This window comes from Numida meleagris, chromosome Z, assembly GCF_002078875.1.
Source record: "Numida meleagris isolate 19003 breed g44 Domestic line chromosome Z, NumMel1.0, whole genome shotgun sequence".
NCBI classification, from domain to species: Eukaryota; Metazoa; Chordata; class Aves; order Galliformes; family Numididae; genus Numida; species Numida meleagris.
The window spans coordinates 23,576,104-23,590,085 of record NC_034438.1 but is presented as its reverse complement, the minus strand read 5'-3'; the positions used below and the strand labels follow the sequence as shown (position 1 = coordinate 23,590,085).

At 37.7% G+C, this 13,982-nt stretch overlaps 1 protein-coding gene across 1 annotated transcript in view; it reads right to left on the bottom strand.

Annotated features, from left to right (window-relative positions):
* Positions 1,748-13,982, bottom strand: part of TBCA (tubulin folding cofactor A) — a 32,698-nt gene continuing 20,463 nt past the window's right edge. Inside the window, exons 2-4 of the mRNA XM_021381113.1 lie at positions 12,633-12,738; positions 4,083-4,169; positions 1,748-2,789 (exon numbers count right to left, since the gene is read on the bottom strand). Of these exons, the coding sequence (XP_021236788.1) occupies positions 2,709-2,789; positions 4,083-4,169; positions 12,633-12,738 (274 nt within the window). The 3' untranslated portion in view covers positions 1,748-2,708. The remainder of the gene's footprint in view (positions 2,790-4,082; positions 4,170-12,632; positions 12,739-13,982) is intronic.

The window sequence follows — 13,982 nt, the reverse complement described above, 5'->3', positions numbered from 1 at the left end:
ACTGGATCAACTGTTCTGATAGCATGAGTAATGCATTACCTGCATGGATTTGCCAATCACCCTTCAAGGGCCAGCCCCATGTTACTGCTGCCTCATCATGATTTTTTGGTGTAGTTTCTGCGGGTTGCTGCGGTCCTCCCAGAAATTAGTTATGTCTAGGGGCAGGTGGAGATGAGAAGAAAGTAATTCACTTAATGAACATATCTTGATTTTCATCAGTGAGGCTGGCTATTTTCTATATGACAGAGCACGCTCAGCGTTTTGGAAACTTAGTGGGAGGGAAGACAAAAGGGACAGGGGAGAGTTATCATCTTAGTTAATGATGCAATCAGAGGAAGCTATAAAATTGCTTGGACAAAAACATGGAGGCAAACTATTCAGGTTTGATAACCACAAGAAACCACTCTACTCTAGAGAATCTACTGCACCAAAAAACTTTTCCCTGGAATATGGTTTATACATTTACTACTCATTCCCGTACACTCTTAATACTAAATGCCAAGTTCAGTCATACTACAAAGTTTGTTCTCCATTCACAGAATCACAGAATCACAGGGCTTGGAAGGGACCTCAAGAAAGCATTGAGTCCAACCCCCCTGCCAAAGCAGGTACCCTACAACAGGTGGCACAGGCAGGTGTCCAGATGGATCTTGACTATTGTCATAGAAGCAGACTCCACCACCTCTCTAGGCAGCCTGTTCCAGCGCTCCATCACCCTTACCATAAGTTTTTCCACATGTTAGTATGGAATTTCCTATGTTCAAGTTTTAGGCCATTACTTCTTGTCCTGTCGCCATGCACCACTGAGAAGTGCCTGGCCTCATCCATTTCCCTCCCACCTGTCTTTAGATATTTATAAACATTAATCAGATCCCCCCTCAGTCTTCTTTTCTCAAGGCTGAACAGACCCAGGTTACTCAGTCTTTCCTCATATGGAAGATGCTCCAGGCACTTCATCATCTTCATGGTCCTCTGCTGGATTCGTTCTAGGAGGACCATGCCAGTCTTGAACTGGGAAGCCCAGAACTGGATACATTAGTCTAAATGTGGCCTCACCAGGGCAAAGTACATTCAGCTGCTACATGTAAAATGTTTTTAGTGGTCATGCAGACCTGCATTTCTTGTGCTATTCAGCAGCTACACATCATTTTTGTGTACTTTTTTTTTCAGGATTGCATATTATTCCTACTGAAGAATAGCATGTATTTTTTAAGTTCTGCCTTATGTGATGGACTTAATGCTGCTCCCCCTCTATCTCCTTATCAGTTCAGCATTTATTTACCACACTCCACTCAACAGCCTGCAAACACAGTTACACTGACTGCTAAGGCATGCAATCTGCTTTGTCTGCTCCAGCTGCCATTTCTGGTGAAGCTCCATAGAGGATGACAGAAATGAGTACACAAAGACAGATGTTCTCCTCATTAGCAGCTCGCTTGCCTCGTGAACAGGGCAGGGTCTATTTCATAGTTATGTGCCAGCATACAACGCTTGGAGGAAGGTTAGCATATACGGTTATGAAACCACAGTGTTGTCACAAATGGTTTTACTTCTTAGCACTGTATAATGTAGATCTGGGATGTGGAAGCACCTGCCTCGAAAGTATGCCATTCTGCAGCCACTCAGAAATCTTGCAGCGCTGATACTGTCTCAAAGCATTGCTTCAGAGTGATGGAGAAGTACACGTTACTCTCACTGTGCCCAAGGTGCATAAGTAGATGTAAGTGAAACTACAGTTTACACAACCTTAGGCAAATCAACAAAACATTTATAAAGAGTATTCAATATAGCATCACACAAAAGGTACACTGTTGTTTTTTGTTGCTATTAAGGAACACACTACAAAACTTTCAAACTGGAAAAACTAACATAAAAAGCTTTCTTCAACAGTTTTGTTTCCTGTTTTGAGAAGCCGTTCTGAAAGAACATGGTGTACATAGTGTTTTAATGATCTTCCATGCAGATCAAGAGTTGTTCCCTTATCCATTTGTTTTCTTTCAGGGTTTGAACTTTGTTCTAAGAAGTTGCTTAGGACAATGTGAACAGCTGTGAAAAGAGTTCACTCTAGAACTCTTACCAGCAGATCCAACCGACAACATACTAGACAAAATTCTCTTTATTGAAACAGTAACTTAGTTTTGATCAATGGCAGTTGTGTGAATTGGGCTCTACAAATCAAGCTCAGGCAAATTGAGAGAGGTTTGGAATTAGCTCTTAAATCCATCTTGGGCTCAGAGATAAACAAGGAATAATACTTGATAAAATTACAAATAAATTGCATCACAGGAAAAAGGTGACTTTGAAAGGGGCCATTTGGTCCATCTCCTCTTTCAGTACAGAGTTGATGCTATACTGGCTTGAAATTATTTCAATTACAAGGTGTTTCTGAACTATCTATTAGCCCCTCACATTCCTTACATAGCTAACACTTGATGTGTACACTGTTTCTTAGCCTAAGCTTATGTTAAACAGGTGCTTTTTTTTTAACCTTTTTGTAGTTGATGTGAACTGGCAATGTTCATATTTTGCCTGAATGTGGAACACAGAGATGTTTCAGAACATCCTTTATTTGATGCATCTTGCAGTTAGAGAGAGGCCAGTTTGCATAAAAGGAACCTAAGCAAATCAGAATAGTAACAGAGCTACAGTCAAATAAAGTGTGAAATGGACCCAGTGCTAATGCATATAAAGAGGGTACTGAAAAACTTCTAGGCTTCCAGCTTCACTGACTCTAGAATGGAACGTGCTTCTTTATACTCTTCAGCTTCTTCCAATTCTTTTTCATTTTCCTGGAATTAAAAACAAAATTTTTAAGTACTTCAAAAATAGCTGACATTAGAATGAATTTACGGAGGAAATACTGAAACACATAGGGTACATTCTTATTGAAAACACTAGTTTTACATGATTGATAGCACAGGTAATTTCTTCAGTCCTATTTAATGTCCACTGTGATGGCTGTCATGCATGAGAAGATCTGACCTATGTATACTTTCATTTTATTATCTGACATAAGTATTTAAAAACAAGGAAAGTGCAACTGGAAGGAGTAACAACAGAACACAGAAAAAAAAAACACCATTATAAAAAACTTGCAGAGAGTTTGATAATTGAAAAAACACAACTACACAGCTCATTTTAACAAAAGCATTGAAGGTAAGCCAGGAAAACAGAACAACCTCTAAAAGACTTCCAAATTCTTAACAATAAGTCTCCACATTTCTAATTTTAAGTTTGTGTAGCATGCAGTACAGATCAATAGCATTGCTTCTGCATGCTGCTGAAACCTAGACAAGCTAACAGACAAGTTACAAGTTGAATGACAGAAGGATCCTAAATCTTGCCACATCTTGGGCATGCTACCCAAGGACATGATGCTTTAAGCTTTCCACTGAGAAGGGATTTGCATTTTAGCTATCAAATATGTTTGAAGCTTAACTTACAGTATGTATTTTAGCCTCACAGAGGATTTACCTGTGTAGTAATTCTTGGTGAAAATTCAACTTCTAAATAAACAGAGTAATCTCCAAGCCTAGTATATTTTCAGTTAGTCCATTTGGATATTATTTATTCCCAAAGGTATTCACATGTTAAAAACACCCACCTCAATAACTAGTAGCTTAACCAGTACTCAGCAACAACTCAGCTGCCTTGTTTCTTGTGTGTAGCATAGTCAAAGCAGTAGACAAAACATTCTGAATACTTCAGTTCACTACAGGACACACTAGAAAGACTACCTTAAGTGAGTGAACTCTTTTCCAATCATGTAACTGGCACAGGAACTTGAGAGCTCATTCTAGCAGTTTAGTATTTAAGTGCATGTGGGGTATACATCCCATTAAAGACTGTCTCTAGTATATGAACACACAGAATTTTCATAGAGTGAAGACCAAGTCTGCATAGGCAGTTATCTGAGTTGGACTACAGAGGTATGTTACAGGATGCCAGACTTTGCACCTGTAAAAAGTAATTTTCAATCCAGTTCTGTTCTGATGGAATTGCACTGCAGACAAGCATGTTTATGGATGTCCATCAAAGAACATCAGCATTTAGTGGTAAGTGGTTTTTGATGCTATACTTACTAGTAGTTGAGTGAGATCTGCATGTGCAATTTCTAATCTCCGCTGACAGTCTGGAATCATCATTCGTGACTCTTGTAAGATCTCGACCTGTGACAATTGGAAGCCAGTGAAATCAGAATGTACTTCACAAAGAAATGTTATTTTTTAAGATAACTCTTTACTCTGAAAATTAGTAGTCAAATCATCATACAGCATCACCCAGGAACTTCAGAAGAGTTGTACCTATTTTCCAAATAAAAGACACTCACTTAGCATAATTACTTGAAACTCTGTTAATTTACAGGACAATTTCATTTACTTTGCACTTAATTAAATAGAAAGTATTAGGCAGAAAACAGCATTTACAATACTTTTTCCCTTATAAAAAAGTACAACCTTGTAAGCCTTCCATACAATATTTGTTAAAAAAGGCTATTTAAAACAAACTTTATCCTGCTGTCTTGAAGCAGCTTCATCCAAAATGGGATCAGCTGGTTATATAAATATCTCCTGCATCTTTTGGGTAATAAAGAAAAACAGTGTTCAGATAATACCACATAGAGATAATTACTGCATGAAAAAAGTTATTGAGTTATTGATCACATTGTGTGCACACTGCAGGAGGCTCTGACTGAAAGACAAAGGTAAAGAAAAATGAAAAGCAAAGACCAGCAGGCTCATATTTTTGATGCTTATCATGCATAAAAAGTTATTACTTATCCTTGTGCTTCATTTTAGGAGAAAGATTATTCTCACCATGCACTTTGAACAAAATTACTAAACTGGCACCCCACTGAATGTGAACACCCTGCCTCCTCCTACAGAAAATAACTTCAGATTTATATAAGGGAACATCTATTTCATGGACCGTTTCTGGATCTGAAATCTAACCACTGAGAAGAAAGGATGTGCAGAGTTGTTCAGAAAAGTTAAATCTACTTAGAAAAGAAAATCAGTTAGTTAGATATTTAAAAATGAAACCTCTTTTTGTGTTCATGACAACCTGCGATATAAGGTGTTCACTTTAAATAGCTCATTACGTTCTGTCATTCTTGCGCTTTAACCTCCTTTCTGCGGTACTGAAGGGAACCAAAGGGAACACTGTCACCACATATCGGAAGAAAAGCTGTGGCTAAGAATGTTTTATGTGTACTGGAAGGCCTTTTGTTGTAAAACATAATCTTCATGTAGTTAAGTGTCATACGTTTAAGTTTTTTGTTCAATGATTTTTATGAGAAAGGGTTTAAAAACTCTATTTCTAACCTCCTTTCAGAGAATGTAGGGCAAAATTCATAGAATCATAATGGTTGGAAAGACCACTAAGATCATCCAGACCAACCACCATGAGCCCCTCACCACCACACCACTAAACCATGCCACTCAGTGCAACATATACTCTTTTCTTAAAGACCCCCAGGGATAGTGATTCCACCACCTCCCTGGGCAGCCTGTTTTAATACCTCAGCACTCATTCTGAGAAAAAAATTTTTCCTAATGTCCAACCTGAACATCCCCTGGCACAACTTACCTCTCATCCTATTGCTAGTTGCCTGGGAAAATTTGTTAAAGCAAGATAGGTGACAGATGTTATAATTAAGCACCAACAAATGATAATTCTCCTTAATATTAGTTTTCTTTTAAGCATTCATAGAATCATAACGGTTGGAAGAGACCTCTAAGATCATCTAGTCCAACCACCCACCTACCATCAACACTGACCATTAAACTATGTCTGTACGTACATCTACCCATTCCTTAAACACCTCCAGGGACGAAAACAGTTTTGGACTGTATTAAAAATAAGATTATTCACTCTGCATATTGCACTTTGAGCAGTAAACAAATAAAGGCTTGTAACTTCTGCAGAATTAGGTGTGTCAAACGACATGAGATGATGACTTCTGCTTTGTGTACTACAACTTGATTCTCTAAAGAATGCCTATGGGAGTTAGAATGTCCACAGATTATATCCATGGGATGGTATTACTAACTACTTGTGTATTGTAAAGCTGCTGGATAATGAGAAAAGTAGTGATTTATTTTATATATGCCACTCAATAAGCAATCTGAAGGAAAAACATACAAATCCAGGATCTGCAAGCAGTAGTCCTGGTTACTGTAAGAGAACATCAAATCCACTCCAGTCACTCAGTTTAAAAGAGAATGACTGAGATCAAAAAGGTTGCCTGAGTTTTATTTGCATTTGCCAGCAGTTATGTGATAATATGAAATGGAAAAAAGATAAATACTGGAATTACATTCAGTAGGTGCAAAGGGCTGGAGAATGGAACCGAGATTCCCCATTCCTTGTAGAACCAAGATTAAAGTTAATTACCAAACTACCTATGAAAACTTTGATAACTTCTGCAGAAAACCACTTTTTTTTTCAAGAAATACAAATTATCCTAGATAAATGTTTTACTGTTGCAAATGTATATAACAAAGCAGAGTGAAAAACCCAAATAATTAGATATGCTTAGATTAAAGAAACACTGTTTGCTCTCCAACTGTTATGAAAATTGAAGAACAGCTCTCTCTTCTCCCCCAGCTCACTCTAATAACTTTCTGACCCAACTCTAAGGAGTTTAAATTGTAAGAAGGTCACAGAGGAAGTTTCTACATGAAACTGATCTGACTACAGATAGCCATAAACATCTTCAAGGTTTCTGTGAATTACAGTGCTAAATAGAAGTATCAAAAAACTGTAGTAACTGAAGTGCATGTAAATAAAACATTATGGTAAAGCAATAAAGCACAAAAATGTACAGATAGAAGCAAACTAAATATGTTGTCAATAAGTGCTCATAAGACCAGAAGAGTTATTGTGACTACGTTGAGAATGATGTCCCTATTCCTTTAAGTGCACTGAAAAAGCCAGTTATATCTCTTCAAAGAACCACAGTTCTAGGCAGTTATCTGTCAGGACTGAACTCATTTTTGCTAAGGGAGCAGATGTTTGGCATCTTACAAAGGAAAACAGTCTGCTCAGATATGATGGAGCTCTCTAACTGTTGGAATGTATGTAGGCTATTTGCTAAACACAATGTAGATTTTTTGTAAATTGCATCAGATGTCAAAGAACTGGTGTGTGTAATGTACTATCAATAGCATTTAGTCTATTTTCCATAAATTCCACATTGTAGTGACTAATAAAGCAGGATTAGAAATAGAAAAGCCAAACAGATGCAAACACACAGACCAACCTACCATTTGAGTGAGTGGAAGGGCACCATAACAAAAATCAGAAAAATGTTTCACACATTCAAAACAAGCACGGAGGCTAAACATGACCCCATAGAAAACGGCTGAGGCTTTAAACATAAACTGAGGTTTTAGACATAAGCAGCTTTGATTTTAAGAGGTCCAATAGTAAAAGCTTAATGGCAATATTTCAGCTTATCTAGGCAGATCGGAACTATTTATGAGCATCAATACCAAGAATTCTGCAACAGGAAGCAGTTTTGCCCAGCCTAACTGACCTATATTGTATAACTGGGACAGGTTTTATAAGCTTCAAGGAGGTTCAAACAGCTTTTGTTTTTCTTTTCAGCTGACCCACAACAAAATAAGAGATACAGATGAATAGATTGAAAACAAGAAAACCTCTATGGGGCTGTCATTCCTTGATCTTAGAAGAAAGACAGTCTAATTAGCTATTAGGTCACAGGGTATGATGACAATAATGCTTGGTACAACAGGAGTGGTGTTCTAAACATAAAAGGCTAAGAAAATCAGGAATGTGTATGAGTCACAAATATATATATATGAATTACATGAACACATGAATATGCATGTGTGTGTGTTCATGTTTTTAAATACTGCCTTATAATCATATGACCTTTGACTGTTGCACAAATGGAAACAGATAATAACATATAATGGTTTAGGTTGGAAGCGACTTCTGGAGGTCATCTAGTCTAAACCCCCAATTCAGGCAGAGTGGCCTAAGAAAGATCACAGGACCGCCCAGACTTCTGAGTTTCTCCACAGAGGACACTCCACAATCTCTCTGGGCAATCTGTGCCTGTGCTCTATCATCTGCACAATAAAGAACTGCTCCCTGATATTTACCTGATATATTACCTCTTAGGTTTCAGTTTGTGCCCACTGCCTTTTGTCCTGGCACTGGGCACTGCTGAAAAGAGCCTGATTCTGTCTTCTTTGTATCCTTCCCTAACATATTAATAGAGATTGGTGAGATTCTCCCAAACTTCCTCTTCTCTGTGCTGACTCTATGAGAGTCCCAGCTCTCAGCCTCTTCTCACAGGAGAGGAGCTCCAGGCCCTCTACCACCTTGATGTCCCTTTGTTGGACTCACTCCAGCATTCCCATGTCTCTCTTGTAATGGGGGCCTAGAACTAGACACACCACACTGGGTGCAGCTGTGCCAGTGCACAGTAGAGGGGAGAGATCACCTCTCTTAACCTGCTGGCAGCGTTTTGCCTAATGCAGCTGAGGATACTATTAGTCTTCTTTGTGGTAAAGGTATTTTTTCTTAACTGTTTCAGGAAATAGTCTGCCTTCCTCTTAGAAAAGCAAGAAAAATATTGCTGTTTCCATTCATATTGAAGAAAAACCGTATTAGCAAGACTATTGTATGTACTCTGTCATGCAAATATTTTTTAATTCATCTGGAAATGACATTGCAAGAGAGTTAACAGTTATCTTACAGTTCCAGATTAATTAAAAAATGAGAATTTATTATCAGTAAAAATGCTCACATATAATAAAGTCTCCAAAGAAGATCTACAGTCCCATTGAGAGGAAACAAAAGTAGATACTTCAGGCATTTTGCACCTTCTCATGCCTCAATATAAAAACATTAGGTAGAAAAGGACATTATTTATGTGCTAGACAAATCAGCAGCCACAGAAATACAGAAAACAATTGGTTTCTAACATAAGTAACCGATAAGTGATGGCAGTGTAAACTTTCTACTACAGATAAAGAAAAACAATACCCTGTCTAAAGTCCTCATATATTAAAAACCATTACAACGGTGTGGAAACTTAGGTTTTACTACAAAACAAACTAACTGACCGACCAATCATACACAGAAGTACAATTGTATTACTTCTGACAGTCAGGAATCTGACAGTCAGAAACTAAATTCAGGACACGAATTCAGTAGAATGCTTTGGAAGTTGTTATCATTTTTCCCAAATTTTCATATAAAATACTTGAGTTTGGTTTATAATGTCTGTTTTCAATTTAGCATCTTATTAAGATATATAAAACTTCCTCCTTTTCCCTCATAACCTTTTTTTCCCACTCAAGTACTGTTCTTTCATTACATTTTTTTCTGCCAATTTGACTCACAAAAATAGTTCAATTTCTAAATTTTTCATTTACATTTAGACAAATTTCTCATCTACATCTAGACAAAAAAAGGCAATAGCAGAGCAGTTTTTTTTTTTGTTGTTGTTTGTTTGTTTCTTTTTTGTTTCTTTATTTTAATGAACTGTAATTAATGGGTAAGAAAGGACTTCCCTGCCCCATAATGCTAGAGATTCTTCCTTGGGATACACAACTTAGCTCTTGCTACTGTTCTACAAAAGAAGTGACACTTTGTTACAGCCCAGATACATCCTGGAATCCTATGATTTAGGAATGGCATTTCGAAGTAAAATTTTCCTTAGTCACTTCTGTGCTGTTAACTCTAGTTTTATTCGGAGTTCTAACTAGAAACCTAAATAAGAATAGTCATACATTAAAGGGTAAGCAATGGTTTCAAGCATTTTAAGCATTCTTCCACCAACCATGGGTTTATCAGTCTATGCACATCTGTTTTAGCTGATAAATCAGCTAAAATAATAGTTTAAGTTATTCCTGCAGTCTCAAATGGTTGAATTCATTCCTATCCTCTCCCTTTAAGTTGCAAGAAAATCTTTAGGAATAGTCAGCATGAATTCAGCAAAGGGAAATCACGCTTAACCAACTCGCTCAGCTTCTATGATAAAATCACCAGCCTGATGGATTGGGAGTTGTATTTTCTCCTTGGACTTCATCGGGGCCTTTGACACTGTCCCCCACAACATCCTGACAGAGAAGCTATTGAAATATGGGCTGGATGTGCAGCCAGAGTGGTGGATCAAAAACTGTCTGAACAGCTGAACTTGAGAGGGTAGCAATCAGTGGAGTAAAGTCTACCTGGAGGCCTCTAGTAACAAGCGGAGTACCTCAGGAGTCAATTTCAGGGTCCAGTCCTGTTTAATATCTTCATTAATGATCTGGACAGTGGGACATAGCGCACCCTCAGTAAGTTGTAGACAATACAAGAAGACTGACAGATACACTAGATAGCTGTGTTACCATTCAGAGGGACCTTAACAGGCTCAAGAAGTGGGCTGGCAGAAATGAAGTTCTACAAGGAGAAGTGCAGAGTCCTGCAGGTGGGGAGGAACAACCCCAAGCACCAGGGCATACTGGGGGCCATCCACACAGAATGCAACTCTGCAGAAAAAGGCCTGGGGGCTCAAAGAGTTAGCAATGCATATTTGCCACTAAGAGGGTTAGCGGTATCATAGGCTGCATTAGACCAACTAGTGCCAGCGGGTCGAGGGACGTGATCCTTTGTGCTCTACTCAGCACTGGTGAGGCCACATCTGAAGTGCTGCATCCAATTCTGTGCTCCTCTGTACAAGAGAGACATGAAACTATCAGAGAGCCCAGCAAAGGGCCACAAAAATGATGAAGGAATTGGAACATGCCTCCTACAAAGAGAGGCTGAGGGTGCTGGGACTGTTCAGCAGAGAAGATTCAGGGGGGATCTTACCAATATCTGTAAAAACCTGAAGAGAGGGTACAAAGATGGCAGATCCAGGCTCTTTTCCGTGGTGCCCAGCACCAGGACAAGAGGCAATGGGCACAAACTGAAACATAAGAGGTAAACATCAGGAAGCACTTCTTTATTGCGCAGGTGATGGAGAAGTGGGTTTAGACTAGATGATCTCCATTACAAGTGTACTCATTCTTTCTAGGCTTCCAGGTTCCTCATAACATAAAATATTAATGATTTTCAGTCTGCAGTAGTGCACTAAAAGAACAGATATCATTGGAGGAACTGCTTTCAAAGTCAATTAGGCAATTCTGAATGAATGGAGACTGTTTGCTTTGAAGACTTTTGTCACCACTCTGTGAAAATACCTTCAAGTAGCATGTAACATTTCATTTCACAACAAAAGCTCACAGACTTTGCTGGTCTTGACTTTGATGATTTCTTGCTTGTCATTGAGGAAATATTGTGGTACAGTCAAATAATCTGATGGATGTGGGACACTAACAACAAGAATTACATTCACTAGTTCTTGCTAGCACCAGCAGATCTTCAGGAAGACTACAGTCTTCCTTGGATTCTCAGTCAGTCGTAAGGCAGGGACAGCTCAGATTTATAAATACATTTTCCAGAAATTCCATGCTTGTGATTCTCTTCTATATCATAGTGAAAACAAGACAAGACATACACACATTAAGTGAAATCTGATTTTATTTCACCTTGTTCTAAAAGGACTTTCTCTGACCTTCTTGTTTTTTGTTCTTAATTTTTACAATTAATATTATATCCTTCTAAGATGACCACGGGAAAACAGGAGGTTTTATAACTTGAGGCCAGACTCATGTCTGGTGAAACCTGCTTACAGGTGAAAATAATTTTAATGTAGCTCCAGTTAAGAATTAAGAAAAACTATCTAGGAAATGTTTGGGAAAAGACACAGTTAAAAGATAAATATATGTAAAACTGTTAAAGCCAAAAGTTACATAAAAATATAAAAACCAAAATATTTGGTTGAAGGAATGTAAAGGTCAATACGAATGCGGACATGCCAAACTGCTGTAATGAATGTAAGTGAATCCTTCAAACCCAAGCTTTCTCCTCACTGACACGGAAACTTAGGAATCCTCCATCTTCTGAAGGGGGAGGTACCTACTGTCTGAAATCACTGGCCTTTGCAAGAAACCTTCTAAAAAAAATTAGCTCACATTGTAATAATGACTCTAAACCATATTCCTGAGCACATCAAACTAAAGTATGCACCCTACTTATTAGTGCCTTCATTACGAACTGTAGCAGCTGCTGGGAGCAGGTACATACCTATTTCTGTCTCTTAGAGGTCTGTGATTTTTAGGTCTGTGATTTTTAAACAGTGATACTAGTGTACACTAGATTTGAAATGTTTCTTCTTTGTGTTAACAAGCATTCCCACTCCACAGTAACATTTGCACTTACCACCAAGGGCTTAAGTTAGCTAAGTGCATCCAGAAAATTTATTTTCAGATTGTCAGTAGATCTGAGAAAGAGTTCTTGACAGGTTGATACACACTGTTAGTGATAGCCTTTCTGATACCAAGTGCTAAATAACCCATACCCAGTTTCCTTATGATTAAACAGTTTTGGAGGGCGGGAATTTTCTATAAATGTATACTGTGACTTCTATAATTGACAGGTTTTAGTTTGGAGCAGTCTGGGAAAAAAAGTACAGGAGTTTTTGTTGTTGTCGTTGTTGTTGTTGTTTTTATAAGACTCATTAAATCAAAGCAATGAAGGATTTTACAAGTTTTAGTATAGTTTACCTGCTTCTTTATTCCATAGTCATCACATGCTTCAGCTTTCATTTTTTCAATCTTCTCTTCTTGTTGTTTTGCTTCTTTTTCATACATAACTTTTTCTTTTGCCAATCTGCAATTACACCAAGTGATCGTGTCAGTCTATCACAGCAAAAAGTTACAATATTGACAGCAATATCCCTCTTCCCTCCAAAATGTAATGTAAGACATGACATTATATAACAGTGAAAGTTCTTAATCACTGCAAAGAACTGCAACTAGGAAATACTGAATTTAACTATAATATGTAATAATTCTTATAAAAATTATTTTAATAAAAATATTTTTAAATATTTTTAAATATTTGTGGGCTTATCTATATATGTAGATCACTCCAAAAGTAATGCCTCCTATTGTTTCCACAGACACTACAACAGCTACCAAGAGCACAATAACATTATTTGATTGAGCAAACTCAGCTACAAAACACTATTTTCAACAGTCACTACCATTAGCCATGCATTTTCATCAGCGATGAGCAAGAGCCTGCAAACTGCACTCACAGAAATGTGCACCAGTGGAGGTGTCCCACTGGGCTCATACTTGGGAGGAGAATGCTTTTTGCACAAGTTTATATTCAAGAGCAATGTATGTATGCCCTTCCTATATTACCAACAGAGATCAATGCAACTTACAGCTAAAAATATGGACAGCAAATTCCCATCACTACTGAGAATTAAAAAGCAACAAATTTATTTTGCCAGTAAAGTTTGACATCATTAAGCAAATGCAAATCCTGAATACCTCCTACACTGGCCAATGTAAAAACATGTGCTGGTCTTAAATGTGGACAAGCCATCAATGAAACTGGTGTCTGCAACACCTAGCTTTGAGAATAACAGTTGAAGATTATTAGACTAACTTGAAATCCAGTTTTGGATGCAAAGTGAGCATTTTTCACAGGCTCAAGCAACTACAGCAAATGATGAACATAAAAAAAATTTTGAAGGTCGAAAGGGAAGATTAAGGTCTAAACTGATACCCTGCAGTAATAGTTACATAGTAATTCCATTATCAAGCTTAATTATTTGTTGTTATTGCAATTTTGCTCTTTCATCTCCTATTTTGTTACATATGTTCATTAGGTATATATTGGATTATATAATACTAGAATTCAAACCAAAACATCCTTCAGGATCAGAAGAACAACAAAGTAATGATCAGCTAATTTAGAACCAAAATGAACATCGGGATTCTAGTAGAAACCTGAAAGCATGGCAGTGAAAATCCTTTGCCCAACAAGAGCAATCATCAGATCAGCCTATACTAGATAAGACCGTTTAAGAAGAACTTAATTGCCAAAAGAACGTAATCAGA